The sequence below is a fragment of the Xiphophorus hellerii genome, chromosome 14, assembly GCF_003331165.1.
Source record: "Xiphophorus hellerii strain 12219 chromosome 14, Xiphophorus_hellerii-4.1, whole genome shotgun sequence".
NCBI classification, from domain to species: domain Eukaryota; kingdom Metazoa; phylum Chordata; class Actinopteri; order Cyprinodontiformes; family Poeciliidae; genus Xiphophorus; species Xiphophorus hellerii.
In genome coordinates, this window is record NC_045685.1 from 6102434 (window position 1) to 6121934 (window position 19501).

Genomic DNA, 19501 nt, shown 5'->3' on the forward strand with positions numbered 1-19501 from the left:
ACCGAAGAGTTAATGAGGTCTGTGCAGTTTCGGCTGTGGAAAGTAACACATTAACCACAAAGGACTGGAAACATACCGATCTTTTGATCGATAAGATTATTTGGAGAGCACAATTTATGTGTAAATATATAAATATAAATAACAAAAAAATGGTCTTATTAGTGCAAATCTAATATTTTCCATAGGGAAATTTTCATTGTTTAAAGAGGATTAAAGGAGATTTGTATACTATGAAATTGCTATTTTCAGAAAAAGAAAAATTACACGACGAAGGTCAAAAGGAATCCACAAATGTTTTTCAAAACCTTTGTCAAGAAGAGATATTTCCACAACTAGGTAAGAGAAAACCCAAAACATGCACTGAAAGTCAGTATATAATCACTTTGCAAAGGGAATAATGTCTCCAGTACACTTTATTGAATGGTGTCTAAATATAAAGTTCCTGGTTCCTGGTGTATGTTCTGGCATATCATACCTAATATAAAATATTATTTTAGCTCAGTTACGATGTGTTAAGCCTGTTAAGATTATTGTAGTACAGAAATATGTTTATACTTATATCAAGTTCAAAATAAATAACTAAAATATCTAACGAAGGCCTTCTGCAGACGTCTGGTCAGAGTGTGAAGGTGTGCATAGAAATACAAGAGGAGACAGATTTCTGAGAGTTTATATCTTTATAGAACAAAATATATATTTTTATATGTCACAATTGTATTTTTTTGGCCCACGGATGTCGAGCGTCTTGTCGTTCCGCTCAAGAACAGGAGTGTAGGAATCGCTGTGGAGAAACAAAACGATCCATTTACTCAAGCAACCGTTTGAATTTTTCTTTCTTTTTTCCAGTGAGTCGACTTGTGGCAACATGTCAGACCTGCAGAAAGCGGAGGTTGTCTTCGGTCTGTAAGAGCTGCTCCAGCTCCGCGTTCCTCTCCTGCAGCTCGCTGATCTCCTCTTCCAGCAGTTTGAGCGGCTTCCTGGCTTGCGCCCAAAGTTCTGCTGGAAGTTCTCCTCCACGGAGGCCAGCGGTCCGCTCCGCGTCCTCAGCCACGCTCAGCTTCCCCTGAATCTCTTGCTGAAGCTTCAGTCGTCTGCGCTTCAGTTTAGTCTGCGGAGAGAACAGCAATTGTATCAAAGACGATGCCTTTTTTCTAAAATTGTAGTTTGTCATTATAATAGGATGTGTGTGTTTTCCTGAAAACTGTTGCAAAACCCAAAGAGCTGTTTTCGCCCTCAGTTTAGCTAAATAAAACTCTTTTAGAGCCACAATTCTTGCATAAACATTTGTAATGTCTACTATAGAAATGCTGTGGTCATCTTTTAAAAATCCCATAATTTTTTTTCTTCTGTTTTTAGGTTTAAAAACATAAAACATTTTACAAAACGGAGGATTGATACATTTCTTTTTCTTTCAATGGAATGCTGATGTCTGTGGGAAATGATGTAAACAACAACAACAAAAAAACAAAAAAAAACCCACTTAGATCTCAACGTAAAGAGAAAATAATAAATATTATGGGTACTTATTCTGGTGTAGAAATTTACTAGACGACCTCATGCAAAAGAACCATAAAAATAAAAAAATCCAGCTGAAATCTGGATATTTTTTTATTGCTTGTGCACAAATATTTTGAACTTATCAAGAGCCTCTGTTGTAGAACCAAAGAGCCATTTGCAAAAGACACCTGGGCAACAGAAATTGTGCCCAATTAGACTTGCTAAAAGTTTAATTGGTTCTTCAATATATCATGAAAAAGGTGCATTGAAAGCCACAAAACTCACACATAACAAAAAATATTGCTGAAATATTTAAACACTCAAAGTTTTTTTTCTTTATTTAATTTGTCAGGCTTGCTTTATAAACTTAAGTTTAACCAAGAAAATATATTCATTTGATTACCTGTAACAATTTTTTTTTTTTTTGTTAGTTGAATCACCTGTTTTTTTTTTCAGTGCTGCTTGACGGTTAAATAGCTTAGAAAATCTTTTGGTTGGCTGACATGATGCTAAATGCATCAGGAGATGCTAGTTATCTCGGTATAATGCTTTTAGCTCAACTTTTCAGGTGGAAAAAAATAAAAAGTTCAAACGTTGTTAAACTTCACAAAAAAAGTTGCTAGAAAATCCACTTTTGCTCAAACAAAAACAAAACTCCCTCTTCACCTTGTTCCTAGCAGCTTCCTTGCTGACGGAAACAACATGGTGGCCTCTGTGCTCCGTCCTGGCGCAGGTGGCGCAAATGCAGCTTCGGTCACTCCGGCAGAACTTGTCCAGCTTCCTCCCATGCAGCCGACACACAGAGTCCTCCAGGTTCTTCGCCACACTGACCAGCAGGTGGCGTCCGAGGTCCTCCCTCTGATAATGCGGCTCCAGATGGGCGGAGCAGTACGAGACCAGGCACACCAGGCAGGACCGGACCGCGGCCCGCCGAGCCGGACAGACGTCACACGGGACCTCTCCCGCTTTGAGCGGTTCGGCTCCGTTTTCGGTTCGCTCGGTCTTTAGCTGCGGCCGTTTGGGGAAGACCGCCATGCAGAGGGGGCACTGGCAGCTCTCGCCGGTCCTCCAGTACTCCCCTATGCACGCCAGGCAGAAGCGGTGTCCGCAGGGGAGCGACGCCGGGCTGGTGAACTCATCCAGGCAGATGCAGCAGTCAGCAGGCGTTGACATCGGATTCGGACTCGCCGTTTGATTCAGCATGCAGCCTGTACAAAACGGCTTCATATTTAACTGGATATTGGATATGTGTCAGCAACAAGGCAATTCAAAGTGCTTTACACCATTAAAGCTCCATACAGTAAATAAACAATAACCATTACATTTTGTCCAATACCATATACATAAAGTATCTTGGTCAATATTGCATTTACTACTAATCAAAAGCAACTCTAAATAGGTGGGTTTCAAAAAGGAACTCAGTGTTTTGGCTGTTTTGTTGTTTTCCAGAAGTTTGTTCCAGATTTGTGATGCATAGAAGCTGAAGGCTGCAGAGGAGACCAGAACCAGAAGACCTGAGATTTCTGGAAGGCTAACACAACAGCAACAAATGTTGCTCGTCTCGGTTGTGACTCAGCAGTTATGTAGTCGTACCTTTTCGCAAGGCGTAATTGTTTTCCTGTTTGTCGGTTCCATGTAAATCCATCAGGCTGGGGAGTTAATTGTTCAGTTTTATTCATACGTCTACAGTGGATGAAAATGGACGCCCTGACCTGCATCGATGCGAGACGAATGATTGATGATGCGGCGTCGATAAGAGTTTGTTCAAAAGTCAAGATAGCGCTAAGGTGTCTGACAAATTTTAAACCTCAAATCTTTTGGGCCTCCCCCGAAAATTGGGGTCCTGGGATACTGCCCATGTAAGTCCTTTCTAAAGTCGGTAAAAGACGATACCGTTCACGGGTTGGATTTGTCTTCTGGTTTGCCAGTTGCGTGTAAATTGATCAAATCCACCTGCCTGTACAATCCTGCATTGCCAAGACGATTTGAAAAAACAAAAAAAAAACAATCCAGAAACCTGATCCCCATCCGACTCTCTGTGTTTACCTTTTTCCTTTGTTTCCCATCAACTCATGTCGTCAGGATCAAAGAAAACTTGCGAGAACTGAAACATGCAGTCAAAGATCATTTTCTGAGTTATCTGAATGAGTTCTTAAAAAGCCTTCAGTAGCTAATGGGTGACCTTTGACAAAGTCGAGTCATGTGATCCGTTTTTACTGCAGTTTGTTGTTTGTGCCGCCGTTTTGGTTCAGAGGTAATTCGGTTCAACCCAGCTGGTTCATAAAGGGACAGATGCCACCTCAACGACAAACAGGTCCATAAATATTAAGGAATTTAATTTCGATAGAATTAAACAGAATAAAGCATTGAAAATATCCAGTCACATATATTCCAGTTTTGTTCTAATTGTACCTTGTAGTCAAGTTGAGTCCTATTAATGCATCTTATGTATTTTGGCACAAATATCAGTTCTCCCTGACTTAATCCCTGACTGTGATAGGTCAGAGCATTAATGACATTAAAGATGTGACTCATTATTCAGTAAATCAGAAGTGAAAAGGCTGTCATAAAAATAAAAAAAATAAATAAATCAAGATGAGCTGATGATTGCCTCGCTTGCTTATTTTCAGCAAAATCTTCTTTCTGGCCATAGATGTAGAAATCAGAAGTGAAAATGAAACATACCCACTGAGAAGTTACTAAAAACACAACAAATGTCATAACAGCATACATAATTACTTACCTCTGACAGAAATCTAAAAAAAAAAAAGAATAATTTAAAAGTACATTCCCTTCTTTAAAAAAAAAAACTCCTGCCAACTTGAAGCTTTGGCAGAGTTAAGTTTGCTTCTTATCTATGTGCTGCTTTTTTGTTGTTCCTGTATAGATATAGACGCACCTTTATAGGGGAAAAGAGAGGGCGGGGCTTTAGAACTGTAATTTCCTGGATGCTCTTGAACTCATATTCCCGTCCGTACAGCTGCTCTTCACAAGCGCATAAAGAGGTCCTCTTGATTTAGACAACCTCCGAAATATGAGGAACAGATAGGATCCTTCCGGGCCAGCAGCGGGACGACTATACCCGTCACTTCTGCCTGAGGGGTTACGGTGGGGGGGGAAAAAGAGAAAAATCTATGTTGCCATTGGTTCCTGTGAGTGAGAGGGGCTTCACGTGCCGCCGGCTGGCGATAAACAGATGTGGGCGCCGCGTAACGGCGACGTCACAATGATCAGGGAATTGCAACATTTGGCGGAAACGTCTCACTGTCATCACACAGAGCCTGAGAAGCGAAGTTATATCGAAAACGCTCGAGGTTTTATGGCAAGACAATTTATTATTTAATACGTACTCTCCAATGGGAAAGAAACGAACTCTGTGGTGATGAGAGTCCTTACTCTGAGTCGCCAACCTCTCCCTGTCTCCCCCCCACACGTCTGTCCCCGGGTCCCTTTACTGTTCCGTTGCCAATTTTGAAGATTATTCCTGAAATAGCAACAATTCCTTCAAGATTAGCATGCCTAAATATGACTTCAGTAAATTTGGGACCACTAGATACTACTAAACCTAAGCAGTTTCCCCCCTTTCCCCCCCCCAAGGAATCTAAAATCTGATCAATTTTTTTATTATTATTTTTTATTTCCTTTATTTAACCAGGTAAACCCTGTTGAGATCTAGATCTCATTTTCAAGAGGGACCTGGGCAAAAAAATTTGCAATACATAGCAACCTGGTTATCAATCAAAAGTAGAAGCAAAAATCTGACAATACAATATTCATACATGTATGAAAACATTGTTTTCACTACTATAATAGGATTTTTGATTTTTTTTTTCTTCTCCTTAGCATCAGGAACACATTATGAGGATATTCTTCATAGTCTACAAGTGCCAAAAATCTTTTTGACTTTTTCCGTTTACTAAAAGTGGAGTTAAAATTGGTTATTTTGTTAGCCAATGCTGTAGCTAGCAAGGATCATTCTAGTGATAAAGTACATGTTGTGGTAAGAAAGGATGAATGATTTGGCTGGTAAATACAAGGACGGATCAAACAACAGGCCGCAATCCATGCTTCAGTGGCTCCATCTTGTCATATTTGGTGGTTTTTGAGGAGGAGGACCCAAGAGCAGGAGAGGTCGGCGCATGGTGGAGCTAGAATTTAATGATGAGTTGATAAACTTACAGCACCACACAGGACCCAGGCTGACAGCAACAGCATAACAGTAGACTGCAGCAGTGATTAAGTGAAAGAAGCCAAAGAGCTTTAATACTGTGGAGATGTGATTGTGGCGTGAAAACCAGGTGAGTACGATGAACAGAGTGCAGAACAGGCGGGGGAATAATCTGAGAGAAAGTAGTGAGAATAGAGAGAAGAAGTACTAAAGAAATGTGCTTAAACACAAAGGGGGAAAAAAATGGAACATTAATGTCTACGGAGAAATACACAAAGTCAAGATGAATGTGGGAAAACTAAAACGGAACAGGAAACGCAGGCCCTGGACACATGTAGTCAGGTCTTTATCAAAACAAATATCTCCACCACATTGTTAAAAATACAACAACAACAACGAAAAAAAAGACAACATAGGATACACGGGATTGGTTTCAGGAAAGTTTTCACCCACATAAACCCACACATAGCAATCACTGAAAGCTGTTTAAAATACGCCGAACCCTTAGGGGGCAGTGTAGAGCAAAGCTCAAACATATCCCAGCCAATCAGACTGCTTCAATACCGCTTCCTGTTAGGAATTAAACATGGCGCCAGTTTGTGAGGACAGGTGTGGACAGACAGAGAAGTTGAGCTACTTTTACATCTAGTATTTTAATACGAAGTTGATAAAATACAAGACGAAGTCGTTTAGGAGTCCTGTCAAAGTAAGTATGTGTATGTATTGGCGCATAATTTGTCGCAGACTCTGATGCGTGGAACACCAATTCTTCGTTTTCCCATCTCGACACTGAAAACACAAAAATTTCGTTTTCTCAAATCTCCACTTTGATGCGAGTTTTCATAAATAATTTTTGTATAAAATATTTTATGAATAAAAAGGGACAAAACACAAATATTGTAAACGTTTTCCCAGAGTAGTAAAAAATAAAACGAGTTAAAACCACAAAATGCAAACACCCAAAGGTTGTGACGCATACCTTTGGCAGAAAATTATTTTATTTTAACCACAAAGTTGTTCCTTTGCTGGGACTGAAATGGGCATCTCTCAAACCATTCAACAATCTAAGTATTTTCACAGATATTATATTAAAAAGGTGGCAGAAAAATATAATTAAAGTCTTTTTTTTAGCATTCAATAACAGAATTCAAACATTTGCAGCAGTTGTCTTCTTTTTTTATTTTTTTACAAAATTAGAGTTTGGATTGTTTTGTAAAGCTGTTTTTTCCCCATCAATATATCCTGTCTCTGGTATTTGTAATTTCTACCTCAATTCCTTTGATGTTACAATATTTCATCAAATTTTTAATAAAATAAAGATTTACTGTTTACTATCAAGAATTAGAACAAATTATGGTTACAAACATTTCCAGTCTCTCTAAACTGACTTTTCTTTTGCTTGTAAATTGTAAGGAAATGTGATAAAAGGTGTTTGCTCAGTACAACACAGTTCAAGACCTTTGACCTCATCTGGAAATCACATTTGGACCTTTGACCTTAAAGTTTGAGAATCATTGAAGTCCACACCAACATAACTGACGTAAGTGGCAGTAGACCAGCTTTCAAGGCTATATAGAAGCTTCCTATTAGCAAAAAAGAAGCACTTTTGTCTCGGTGTGTTTCTTATCAAGAGTGTTAAAACCACAATTGACATGTTTCACTAGTATATAATGTTTTAGATCAGAGCTGTACAGAAATGATCATTTCAATACCAGTCAATCGTAAACGACTACTTGGAATCAATATTTAGTAGCATGTCATTTGGCCAGATAAATGGTTTCTACTGCCCCCCTCCTCCAAACCAGTTGTATGTCCTTACACCGATTGGTGAGCAATGATACCCAAAGAAAAGTGTCCTGAAACTGGTGACTAATGCAATGAAATCAAAATGTTTTCCAAAAATTGTAAAGCCCTACTTTAGATAAACATGTCTTACAAGGAATAAATCATAATTTCATTAGAGTTAACCAAAAATTGTATGAGGACCCATGCAGAATAAAAAAATAAAATAAAATTTACCATTTTCTTCCCAGCAGGGGGTAAGTTTGATGCTATGTGCAAGCATCAAATGGGAAAAAAAGGCTATTAGTTTATTTACAAACAATTTGTGCATAAACTGTTTTCCAAGTTTACACAAAGTCAGAAAAAGATGATTGGTGCAGATTTACATTTTAGGACATTTGTCTACATGTATGAACTCTACTATTACTTGTCTGATGGAGCCGCAGGAAAGTCAATTCAACAGCTGAAGTGACATAAATGTAGGACAAAAAGAAAATGGACCAGAAGGTGAATTGAACAGCAGGAATGATGGAGATATTTTGTTTCAGTGATCTACGTAGTTTCCCCATGCGATAGCCTCTTTAACTGGATCGTGAAAGACTGAATGAGGACAAGTAGGGATTAGTAACTAACGCCTCAGATTTCTTTAATTTGCTGTGCAGGTAGAAATAAGGAAAAACCTTCCCTGTGAAGCGTTCTCCTACGTAAGAGTGAATGTGGAACCTCTCATCAAGGTCGTAGAAGGACACCCGGCCTTCCTCGTAGTCCAGATAAATCCCCATGTTCCTCGGCCTGGTACAGAGATGAAGAACTCTCTGTGGTGAGCAATGAACATAGTAATGAAAGCCAGACTTTCCCATGGAAAAGAACCCATTTTCTTTTTTCACGATTACATCATCTGATCTGTCCACCATTTCCAGGGCAACGCCGACATGCCAGTCGTTTCTCAGGCCCACCTGGACCTCCCAGTAGTGCCGACCGGAGGTGAAGCCAATCTTCCCAAAAACCATGGGTAAGTCAAACCTTTCCAACTCATAAGATGGTGACCTGGCTTCTTTGGAGAACTTCATACGTTGCCCGTACTCTAATACTCTAAGACCGGGGCCGGCAGTGGAGTCATCAAAAGTGACAGATTCTTAAAAAAAAAAAAAAAGAGAGTCAAAGTTCAGGAAGGGTTAGTATCTTTCGAAGATGGGATGAAGTAAATAAAACCAGCAGAATTCAGACACTGACCTTTGTATTGTCTGATTCTGGTCAGTTCTATAAAAGGAAAATAACAAGAACATTGTTATTGTCAGAGTCAATCATAACCAGGAGAAATGTACGAATCTATGAATAATTACCGATGGTTGTCAGCGTTTTCAGTTCGGTTTGAAAACTGGTCATAAGGTGATCCATGGCTCTCCTCACTGTTTGGACGCAGACGTCTGGGTAAACCTTGGTCTTGGACCAGTCCTTCATCTCAGACATGGTGTTCAGAGTCTGCAAAGTCTGAACAGATGAATAGGCGGATAATACCTTTTGGCATTTCTGCACAATTTCCAGACTTAAGTGAAACTGATGAGTTTTTATCAAATCTAATATCAGAGCAGGTAGATAACATTTTTGTCTGTCTTTGGTTTTTAGCTTGTCATCAGACTTAGCAACTGCTCTGCCCTTCTCTATAGTAATTAATCCTCTCTGTCAGCTGTGAGTGAGACACACAGGGGAGACAGAATTATTACATTTACCAGCTAACATGTACAATTCTCATCAGTCAGTGAGAGGAGTATAATGTGTTTTTTGTTTTTTTTCAGAACAGAGTTTGAATGAACCACTATTACATTTTTAACAAATAGCGGTGTCCGCTCATCCTTTAAAAGTCTTAAACTTATGTTTCTAAAATCAAGGCATTAAAATGTCTTAAATTCTTAAAAAAAAAAAAGTAAGTTGGCCTTAAGTTTCATCAAAGGTCTTGGATTTTATCATGAAGTTTAATTTAATCTAGTATACTCCCATATGAAGTTTAAAAAAAAAAAATTTCTCATGGTACTTTTTTGTCAAGCAAACGTTTGAGCGAAGATGAAACTTCTTAACTTGAAAATTTTTCAACTTTCTTGTGTCGTGTCACAAAGCCTGCATGTGTAAATATTGACACATGACTGGTTCAGTCCATATCCGTGAAGCTTTTCTAAAGAACGTGACCAGTTTCCTGTTTCAACGTGACGTAAAGCTCAGTTGACTGACTAACCCGTAGAAGTCGAAAGTGGTCTTCACTTTGTAACAGTTCTTCTAGTTGCAAGTGTTGCCTTTGCAGAGCTGCCACCTCTTCTTCTAGCTCCTCAATCATCAACTTTACTTTTTCCTTGGATTTTCTCAATTTTTTCTCAATGTTTGACTGCAGTTTGCTTCGAATCTCTTGCACTCTGCCCACCAGGTTACTGAATAGCTTCTCACCGTCCTCAGTTTGTTTGTCTGCGTTCACCTATTCGAAATGCACAAAAATATTGTTGAATGTAGCGTCACTTTAAGCCATCCTGTAAATATAAATATAATTAAGATACTCACTTTTCTCATTTCTGATGACAAGGTAAATTCCTCTCGCTTTTTCATTCTTTCATCGATCATGAGTTTGATTTTTGCTCGTTTGGATTCAAGGTTTTCCTAAAAGAAAGTTAATGGCTGTCAGTAACACCTAATCCTGAGCACTGAGAACATTTTTACTCCCTTACAGAGTTTTTGTCTTTTAGCTGTTTTGCCACCTTTTCTAATTACGAGAATAAAGTCATAAAATTACAAGAAGTCCTAATAGTCCCAGAATAAACTCGTACGAGAATAGTCATGTTGTTACAAGAATAAAGTCGTATGAGAATAGCTGAAATAATATGAATATAGTCTTAACACTACGGCTTTATTGTTGCATTACTTTGACTTTAATATCGAAATGTGTCTTCATTTTCAATATATTGACATTTTTCATGTAAAACTATGACTTATGTTTTATGTTATTTTGACTTTATTATCATATTTAGAATTTCGTCTCGTACAATGTTATTCTTGGATGTGACTTTTTTTCTCATATTGTGACTTCCTTCTCATTTTTGACTTTTTTCTTGTATGACTTTATTTTCATTATTTCGACATTATTCTCATATTTAGTCATTTTTCCCATATTATTTCAATTTTATTCTTGTATTATTTCATCTTTATTCGTGTAATATGTCAACTTTTTCTGTTTTTCCTGTATAACTGTTTTTGTAATATTCCTACATTAATCTTGTATTAGTCTGACATTTTTCCTGTATTATTACGACTGTATTCTCATAATTATTCAACTTTACTGATTTTATTCTCGCATCATTTCTCATGTTTTAAAAAGTGTTTTTCTTAGTATGGCCCTAATACTTCATCTATTAAATATTCAGTGGTTAATGTTATTTCAAGATTTTTTGAAGTACTCAATTTATCTTTGATGTTAAAATTATCTGAAGTATCTTGGAGTGACGACAAAAATCTGTAAAGCACTGCAAGTACAAACGATTGTGAGGTCTCACTTTCTGCAGAGCCCCCTCCTCTTCAACAGGTACCGTCTCGTGGTCTCTGTGTTCTGCTTCGCAGCACAGCAGACAGACGCACGCTTGTTCCCGTCTGCAGAAAAACTCCAGGATCCTGGCGTGCTTCTCACAAACCCTCTCCTCCAGGTTCTCCAGCGGCTCCACCAGCTTGTGTCTCATCAGGGCGGGGACCCTCCGGTGAGGCTCCAGGTGTCCGTCACAGTACGACGCCAGACACACCAGGCACGACTTGGACGCCTTGAGCCTCAAATCCGCGCACACGTCGCACTTCACCTGCCACGGTGCGTTTTCGCTTTCGAGTGCCTCGGTTTTCCGTCTCTTTAATTGGACCGACATTTCCTCCATGACTTCGTTTGTGGAGAACTCTGGCTTCACGGGGAATCTTTTGTTACACTTTGGACACTGGTAGCAGTCGCCGTCGCTCCATCGCTGGCTGAGGCAGGTCCTGCAGAAGTTATGACCGCATGTTGTGGTGACGGGTTCGGTGAAGAGGTCCAGACAGAGCGAACAGCGGAAATGTTCCTCTGGCAGTGAAGTGAGGATGCGGCATGCTGACATATCTGTAGAAGGAGATAAAAAAAAAAGATGTGGAATACCTCAAACAAATGACATTTCCTGTACTACCAGGTCTTCCTAGGTTGATAGGCTTGATAGTCTGGTAGGCTCTGTTCGATTGGATACAAAAATTACAGCATGTGTTGCATTTTCAGCTGGTACGGTTTGCTTTCGGTCTTCTGTATGTTAAACTAACCAAACCCTTTGGTATACCTGTTCAGCTCCTCTCCTGTGGTGGTGCTGCACCAAGAACCCCTGAAGGAATCAACATGAAAACCTCTGATAAAGACACTGAGCGAAACTTCCTTCCTTATGTAAACAACAATGGAGTGGCATCAGATTTTAGCGGTTATAGGATTTCTGTTTTGTCTTTGGTAAAAGCCACGAGCCATTTCTCCTGCTATGACTAGACTTGTGCATTTGTTTTGGTTTTATTTACCCAGAATTACCTGCACTATAGTCCACTTCCTGCTTTTGGAGCGGTCTCTGGTCCGCTTGGCATTGCCATATGCATTTGAACCACACCACAGTTCACTTCAACTGAACCAACACCTAGATCTGTAGGCGCCCCAGAGTTTGGTTCTTTGGTCCATATTGGAGTCTGATTACGCATCTACACCTCCCTAAACAAACCAGACTTTCGACAAACGAATTGAAGTTCAATTAAAGCAGACTAAACAGGGCTAACCTAAAAGGGGATGTGGAATAATGGTAATGTGTTGAAGTTGCACTCTCTAGAAAATTTGACATAAATTAATAGAAAAAAAAAAAGCCTTGATCATGAATTTCTCAAAGAAATAAAGCATAGTCGCTACTACCAGAGTTGTAACTGAAACCTGCAGCATGTTTTAGGACATTTTATTGGGTTTTTAGCCGAGTATGGGTTTTATTTAGAAGAATAGATCCAAAAGAGAGATAGATGGTTGTTTGCAGTCACTTTGCCAAACGGCAAACTGCAGCGCCATGCCAGACACACCCAGTGAGTCATCTTCACATGAATGTGTTAGCACATAAAAATAATTATCGGCATCTGAAATAATGCCATTGCAGATGAAATGACTGATTTAGAACAACAACTCACCTCAGCTATGTAGTTAATCTGTAAATGGTAAATCCAGGGGTGTAGGTAGACTCTTCCAACGCAAGATGAAAGCTACAAATAAGGAGCTACAAACACTTTAGAGCTCATCTCTGCCAAGGAAGCAGATCTACCAAAAAAGTGAGTCTCAGAGCCAACTTTTGGTGCACAGTGGGTGTGGTCTGGTCACATCAGTTCACTGAAACAAAACTTTAGACTATTGATTTCCCAGTTAAAAAATAAAAAAGCTATCTGGGCATTTTTGGCATATATTTTGTTTTTAGGTGTTCTCTTTTGTAATTTTGACAAGCAAATCCAAGTAAATTCCACATTTCATTCTAAACATGCAAGAAATAAATAACATCAACAAGGAAAATAGTCAAATTCTTCCAGAGCTCTTAAATATAAACTGCACAAGGCCTGGAAACATGCAGAAAGATCAATTAGCCTAATGCCTGCTTTTAGCATTAGCTTGAATAATTTAAGCTCTGTTTTTTTTATGTTACAGTTGGCATTCTCAGCAACACTGTCGTCTGAGTTACCTTGGTGTAGATATTATTGTCCTTCCTATTGTAGCCAAGAGCTGACGTCTCTTCATTTCCAGAACCAGCTTATCAGGCTGGACTGTATGAAGCAGGCCTTCATTTCCCAGCAGACATTGCTATTAGAATGAGTAGGAGAGATACAGGTGTAGTAATGAGACCTGCGTTTTATTTAGATCGGCTTCAGATTTTGTACATGTACATTTTCTGACTGTGGGAAGAAGCCAGAGTACCCAAAACTCAGTTTTAAGGAGACTGGAATATTGTGTACAAAAAAATAGATTTAATACAGAAATGCTATTTTTCAAATGATGCTACAAACTCATTGACAAGGTAAGCCACAAATGTTTATTGTTAAAAAAAGAATGCTTACTGTTTTCATGGTGCCGTATCCAAGTGTTTTAATAGAAAGTTGGGTGGAAGGAAAACTTGTAGCAGAGAAAAATGCACAATAAAACAAATATATTGTTGTCTTTTTTACCAATTTTATGTTGTACAATATGATGAATTGTTAATATCACTCTATTTTCAATTGCAGAGCAAAACAAATTAAGTGATGCACTTCTTGGTTGAGGATTTTCACAGCTTTCTGTCTTCGGCAGATTTCTGGTCACCATTTAGCAAGTTTGATGTGATGGGATTGCGGAGGAGATGATATCTAACGTACACTGTGTGGAACATCTTGTATTTTATTGCAGGTTAATGTTTTTACTGTAAAAGGCCAGGCTGGTTACTTTCCTCTAAGACACAAGTGTCAAACTCGAGGCCCGAGGGCCAAATCTGGCCCGCCGTAACGAATCAATGCAAGTCTGTCTGAAATCTTTCATCAAAAATTCAGTATTAGACCTAAAAAAAAATTGGATATGAAACAAACAAAGCTGACAAAAACCCAAAACATTAAAGGCTATAAGGATACTGTTACAAAGAATGCTTAACGTTATAGACATTCAAGAGAAAAATCTAGTTTACTCTTTGTTATAATGTAAATTGGAAAGCACATTCAAAATATCAGAATCATTGGTACAATGTTGATTTTTGCTTCAGATAGGAAAAAAAAAAACAACCCATAAGATTTTTAGCTACATTTGCCAACATCCAGCCAAGGGGTATTGCTTGAAGTCAATGTGGCCTTGAAGATTGAGCTGAAGTTCTTGTTCTGTAGTTCTGAATGTTCGCGAGTTTCATTCCTCAGGCAGTAACATTTTTTCATTTCCACCAAGTGCTACTTAGGCCAAGAAGAAACCTTTTGTTTCATTACATATTTACTGTGAAGGAAGTTACAAACATGTTTGATACGAAATGACCTAATCCCCAGCTATACAACACTTTACATTAACATGTCTTCCCTGAAACCAAACAGTGAGAACGGTTGTAGGTAAAAATCTTTGTCAGTATTTTCCAGTGGTCATTTTACTCTGTAGGACATCTGGATTTCAAGGATCTAGTTGGAATCTGATCGATTCTATTCAGCTGGTTTTTTAGCTTGGTCAAGAGAGCGAATGAGACGAAGGTAGTATTCTGGATCAAGGATTGAAAGTAGAAGCAAAGGCTCAGACCTCTTTGTGCCGCTGTGCAGATAGAAATATGGGAAAAGTTTCCCCGTGAAATGCTCCTGTAGGAAAGAATAAATATGCAACTTTTGGGTCACGTCAAAGAATGACACTCTACCTGCCTCGTAGTCTAAGTACACCCCCACGTGTGTTGGCCTGGGACTGAGATGGAGAACTTTACAGGCTGAATCCCTAACTTCATAATCAAAGCCAGACTTTCCTAAAAAATAGAATCCACTGTCTTTGTACACAGTATGTGGTGATCTATCAACCGTTTCCAGGGCTACACCGATATGCCAGTTGTTTCTCAGGCCCACCTGAACCTCCCAGTAGTGCCGACCGGAGATGAAGCCATTCGCTCCAAAAACCATGGGTAGAGCAAACCTTTGTGATTTGGAAGACGGTGTTGGTGACATTGCGGTTTTTGAGTACTTGAGACGTTTCCCAGAATCCGTTATTTTAAGACCAGCCCCAGCAGTGGATTCATCAAAGGTCACTGATTCTACAAAAAGACAGACTTCATTAATTATCAAATAATTATCATCACTTTAAACATAACATTGAAGAGTAAATATAACAAGAAAATGATCTAACCTTTGTATTCTCTCATTTTGGTCAATTCTACAAATTGATAAAACAAAAAAGCCGTTTACGATGACTTATTTCTAATGAAAAGAATACATTAAATGTACACAGCATATATTTTACCCATGTTTGTCAGTGTCCTTAGTGTTGTTTGAAAACAATTGACAAGATGTTCCATGGCTGTCCTCTTTGTGTGAACAAACAGATCTGGGTAAACCTTGGTCTCGGACCAGTCCTTGGTTTTTGACATGGTGTTCAGAGTCTGCAATGTCTGAAAAGATTCACAGGTCCAAGCAAAGTACGCATGGCATGAGTAATCGAAAGATGCAATAAAATGGAGCTAAGGCTGAAACGAATAACTTTGTTGATACTTGTGGTGATGTTTTCTCAAGCCCAGTAAACATGTCAAGTTCTTATGACGACATTTTTCACATTTGTGGAAAAGAATCTCTTGCTGTCTTTTTCGGTTGCCCATAGTTAGTGAAAGACATCTTAAGTGATTGTGGAAGACTCTACAAGAAAAAAAGCTTCCGGTTTGGTCAAACTTACGAGCATATTTGAGATTTGTACATAAAGAATTCACAGAATGTCAGTAAGCCCTTCTATACAGTATTTATTTTGTATTATATTGAGGATTAGACTGGGCCACGTTCTTTTATTGGATTTGGCTAGAGGGGTGTTTTCTAGTAATGAAAAATTGATTTACTAAACTGGATCAATGGAAATAATTTCAACCTGTGTTCTTGTAGTGACTTGAGACGACATTAGGTGTCGTATAGATAAGTAAACTGAACTGAACCAAAAGGATTGTTATCTGGAATTGAACGTCTAATTTAAGACCTGCTATTCTCTTTGATCCACAAGCCTGCTTCGGCATACCGTTAAATTTTCAATAGTGATTTGGCAAATCTATCAACTGTCTGTATCCAATAATACTATAGGTTCACGGAGAAGACTGTCTCTATCTCCAGTTGTCATTGGGCAAGAGGTAGGGTTCATCCTGGACATGTTGACAGTCCATTGCAGGGCAACACAGAGACACACAGGACAAACAACCACGCAATTAATGAAACTTTAGAGAGACCAACTAACCTAACAATCATGTTTGCAAATCTTGAGAGGAAACACCTGGTGAGAACCCTTGCATGCACAAGAAGAACATGCTAACTCCATATTGAAAACCCACAGGCCAGATTTATAATCCAGGACCTTCATGCAGCAAGGTAACAGTGATATCAACTGCATTACTGTGCAATGTTGTACAAAACATTCCTTAAGAACTGTCAGTTGTAAGATGTAGGACTTTGTTGACTGACTTACCTGTAGAAGTCTAAGGTTGTCTTCCTTTTGTGAAAGTTCATCTAGTTGAGAGTGTTTCATCTGCAGAGCTGCAACCTCCTCTTTCAGCTCCTGAATCATCGCCTGGACAGTTTCCTTGGATTTTCTCAATTCTTTCTCAATGTTTGACTGCAGTTTGCTTTGAATCTCTTGCACTCTGCTCATCAGAATACTGAACAACTTCTCACCGTCCTCAATTATGTTGGCTGCTTTTACCTATTTAAGGATAAATTTATTGTTACTATAGATGTGGGGCAATTTGCTTTTTTGTTTTGTTTGCAGAAACTCACTTTGCTCATTTCTGAGGTTTTTTGAAATTCCTCTATCTTTTCCATTCTTTCATCAATCCTGAGATGGATTTTTGTTTGTTGGGAATCAATGGTTTCCTAAAATGAGCAATCACAAGAAAGCCGATGTGGTTAAGTCAGATATTTAATTTTTACACTTGGACAGCTGTGGACCATTTGACCAAGTCTCACTTTCTGCAGAGCCCCCTCCTCTTCAACAGGTACCGTCTCGTGGTCTCTGTGTTCTGCTTCGCAGCACAGCAGACAGACGCACGCTTGTTCCCGTCTGCAGAAAAACTCCAGGATCCTGGCGTGCTTCTCACAAACCCTCTCCTCCAGGTTCTCCAGTGGCTCCACCAGCTTGTGTCTCATCAGGGCGGGGACCCTCCGGTGAGGCTCCAGGTGTCCGTCACAGTACGACGCCAGACACACCAGGCACGACTTGGACGCCTTGAACCTCAAATCCGCGCACACGTCGCACTTCACCTGCCACGGTGCGTTTTCGCTTTCGAGTGCCTCGGTTTTCCGTCTCTTTAATTGGACTGACATTTCCTCCATGACTTCGTTTGTGGAGAACTCTGGCTTCACGGGGAATCTTTTGTTACACTTTGGACACTGGTAGCAGTCGCCGTCGCTCCATCGCTGGCTGAGGCAGGTCCTGCAGAAACTATGACCGCATGTTGTGGTGACGGGTTCGGTGAAGAGGTCCAGACAGAGCGAACAACGTAAATGTTCCTCTGGCGGTGAAGTGAGGTTGCAGTGTGTTGACATTATGCAGTCTCTGTTAAAGAACAACAAAGTACTTTATAGCCCCCTTTGTCAGAAACCTTGTCATCTATTGCAAAAACTACCTGTAAGACTTCTAACCCAATCTTTAAAAGGAACAATCTATAAGTCAGAGCTTCTCAATATTTCACAAACGGTAATAAAAAGTTTTGCCTCACTCTTGCCTCTCATTACTGACATAATTTGTTCTTGCCTCACCTTCAGTTCTGTTTTTGCACTGTTCTAAACACCAATACCTAAGAAACCTATCTTAGTCCCCACTGACCTTATTCATATCAGACCGATTTCCAGCCTCCTATTTCTGTCCAAAAAATAGTGTTAGAGTTACAGCTCACCAATCGCATAAGTACCTTAGTGTCAACAACTTTTATGAACAATTTTAGTCTGGTTTTTGGCACTGTCGCAGCACAGTGGTCAAAATAACAAATAATTTCCCGATGGCCTCAGATTCTGACTTGCTAACCTTGCTCACCTTCTTTGACCTAACTGCAGCTTTTGACACAGTATCTCAACAGACTCTCTTTATTTTCTTTAACTCTCTTGCTTTCATTGGTGTAAACAGCACTGCTTTGTCCTGGTTCTTATCTTATCTCGGACTGTGACCTTGTTCACAAACGCTGTCCTCCAGTCTTTACAGTCCCAACCATCCCAAATCAGGTTGGGACTAACTGGGAACCTTTAACCCTCAAAGCAATATTTTCAGAAAATATACAGTAGTATCAATTTCTGCTGCTATGTAGATGACACAAAATTCTACCTTTCCTCCATATCTACTTCCCTTCTTCTCTCCTTGACTGGTTACGAGATATTAACAGTGGGTTCTCTCATAATCTCCTCAAACCTAATCAAAATACAACTGAAATGCTACTTATTGGCACAAAATCCACAACCTGCAAATCTGGCAACTTTTCTTTATCCATTGACAACTTCACTGTCCTCCCTTCATAAGTCAAGTCTGGTATTGTTGACAGTAGTAAAGATGACTATTATCAAGTAAAATCATAGAACTAAAAAAACTGATGGTGGAAAAAACTGAATTTGTTTGACCAAGGTCTACAACACTAGAGGGTTGAGTCATGCAGAGAGCTTCATATTCAAACACTGGAAGGAAAATCGGTTGAAATTGTGTAGAAGAGGCTAAATTAACTACGACTGTACTAGATTTGGGGATTTTAAATTTACACAAATTTTATAAAATGATTTAGAATGTAGTTGATAAAAGTCATGGTAATTAGAAACATTGCCTTACGTAGTATTTTAGGGCCACTGTCATTGGTGAATATGAGCAGTGACAAATAAGTTGCATCTTTAAACAGCTTTTCTGAAAAATTGTAGGCTTGTATAGATTCAGACTAGGCACCGCTAAGCACAGCAACAATAACAGAGCTAAAAGAGTGCCAAAAGTGATTTTGATGTTTGTAATCTAATCTGCTCAGAGATGGAGAGAAAAAAAAAATCAACTTTGGCACACCCAGTGAGTCATGCCCGCATGAATCTAGTAACAAATTATAGTGCTTTGTAACACAGTCGGTAATTACTTTAAAGCAACTAAAATATATCAATCAGTCGAGTAGTAACTCACCCGGGTATCGCTTTTGCAATAAATTCCACACGTTTTAACAGTATCTTATGTGCAGTTTGTAAGTTTCAATTATAGAATGCCTTCAGGGTTCACCTCTTCCGAGGAAACGGATCCGCAAGAAACGAAGACGCAGATCCAGCTTCTGGCACTTAGTGGGCGTGGCCAGGTCACGTCATTTCTCTTAAACAAAACTTAAA

The 19501-nt window shown here is 39.2% G+C and overlaps 3 protein-coding genes across 6 annotated transcripts; all 3 read right to left on the reverse strand.

Annotated features, from left to right (window-relative positions):
• Positions 1 to 658: 658 nt before the first annotated feature.
• LOC116732118 (E3 ubiquitin-protein ligase TRIM47-like) lies at positions 659 to 4651 on the reverse strand. 2 transcript variants are annotated; one of them, XM_032582101.1, is made up of 4 exons: positions 4397 to 4651; positions 2164 to 2705; positions 875 to 1108; positions 659 to 781 (listed from the first exon to the last, which is right to left on the reverse strand). In XM_032582101.1, the coding sequence occupies exons 2-4, from the start codon at positions 2698 to 2700 to the stop codon at positions 758 to 760; spliced, it is 795 nt and encodes a 264-aa protein (XP_032437992.1). In that variant the 5' UTR covers positions 2701 to 2705; positions 4397 to 4651; the 3' UTR covers positions 659 to 757. The 2 variants fall into 2 exon arrangements, with proteins under 2 accessions (XP_032437992.1, XP_032437991.1); XM_032582100.1 differs by lacking the exon at positions 4397 to 4651 and adding an exon at positions 4241 to 4375.
• A 1343-nt stretch (positions 4652 to 5994) lies between these two features.
• On the reverse strand, positions 5995 to 13391 carry LOC116732747 (E3 ubiquitin-protein ligase TRIM17-like). 2 transcript variants are annotated; one of them, XM_032583166.1, is made up of 7 exons: positions 12638 to 13391; positions 10981 to 11561; positions 9995 to 10090; positions 9678 to 9911; positions 8791 to 8929; positions 8681 to 8707; positions 5995 to 8582 (listed from the first exon to the last, which is right to left on the reverse strand). In XM_032583166.1, the coding sequence occupies exons 2-7, from the start codon at positions 11557 to 11559 to the stop codon at positions 8029 to 8031; spliced, it is 1629 nt and encodes a 542-aa protein (XP_032439057.1). In that variant the 5' UTR covers positions 11560 to 11561; positions 12638 to 13391; the 3' UTR covers positions 5995 to 8028. The 2 variants fall into 2 exon arrangements, with proteins under 2 accessions (XP_032439057.1, XP_032439056.1); XM_032583165.1 differs by having other exon boundaries at positions 8791 to 8938.
• A 114-nt stretch (positions 13392 to 13505) lies between these two features.
• LOC116732746 (E3 ubiquitin-protein ligase TRIM17-like) lies at positions 13506 to 19477 on the reverse strand. Of its 2 annotated transcripts, none has more exons than XM_032583164.1 (7): positions 19385 to 19477; positions 17129 to 17717; positions 16940 to 17035; positions 16632 to 16865; positions 15435 to 15582; positions 15321 to 15347; positions 13506 to 15228 (listed from the first exon to the last, which is right to left on the reverse strand). In XM_032583164.1, the coding sequence occupies exons 2-7, from the start codon at positions 17705 to 17707 to the stop codon at positions 14639 to 14641; spliced, it is 1674 nt and encodes a 557-aa protein (XP_032439055.1). In that variant the 5' UTR covers positions 17708 to 17717; positions 19385 to 19477; the 3' UTR covers positions 13506 to 14638. The 2 variants fall into 2 exon arrangements, with proteins under 2 accessions (XP_032439055.1, XP_032439054.1); XM_032583163.1 differs by having other exon boundaries at positions 19305 to 19446.
• Positions 19478 to 19501: the final 24 nt, after the last annotated feature.

Bases quoted from the DNA above. Each gene is read 5' to 3' on its own strand.
- LOC116732746 (XM_032583164.1), bottom strand. From the start codon at position 17,707: ATGTCAACACACTGCAACCTCACTTCACCGCCAGAGGAACATTTACGT. The intron at 16,866-16,939 runs GTGAGTTTCTGC...ATCCTTAAATAG, and splicing joins AAACCTCAGAAATGAGCAAA to GTAAAAGCAGCCAACATAAT. The intron at 15,229-15,320 runs GTTAGATCATTT...GTCTTTTTGTAG, and splicing joins CAAAATGAGAGAATACAAAG to AATCAGTGACCTTTGATGAA.
- LOC116732747 (XM_032583165.1), bottom strand. From the start codon at position 11,559: ATGTCAGCATGCCGCATCCTCACTTCACTGCCAGAGGAACATTTCCGC. The intron at 10,091-10,980 runs GTGAGACCTCAC...ACTTTCTTTTAG, and splicing joins AGGAGGGGGCTCTGCAGAAA to GAAAACCTTGAATCCAAACG. The intron at 8,939-9,677 runs GTTAGTCAGTCA...TCATCTGTTCAG, and splicing joins ACCACTTTCGACTTCTACGG to ACTTTGCAGACTCTGAACAC.
- LOC116732118 (XM_032582101.1), bottom strand. From the start codon at position 2,700: ATGCTGAATCAAACGGCGAGTCCGAATCCGATGTCAACGCCTGCTGAC. The intron at 1,109-2,163 runs GTGAAGAGGGAG...TTCTCTCCGCAG, and splicing joins AGGAAGCTGCTAGGAACAAG to ACTAAACTGAAGCGCAGACG. The intron at 782-874 runs GTCTGACATGTT...GTTTCTCCACAG, and splicing joins ACAACCTCCGCTTTCTGCAG to CGATTCCTACACTCCTGTTC.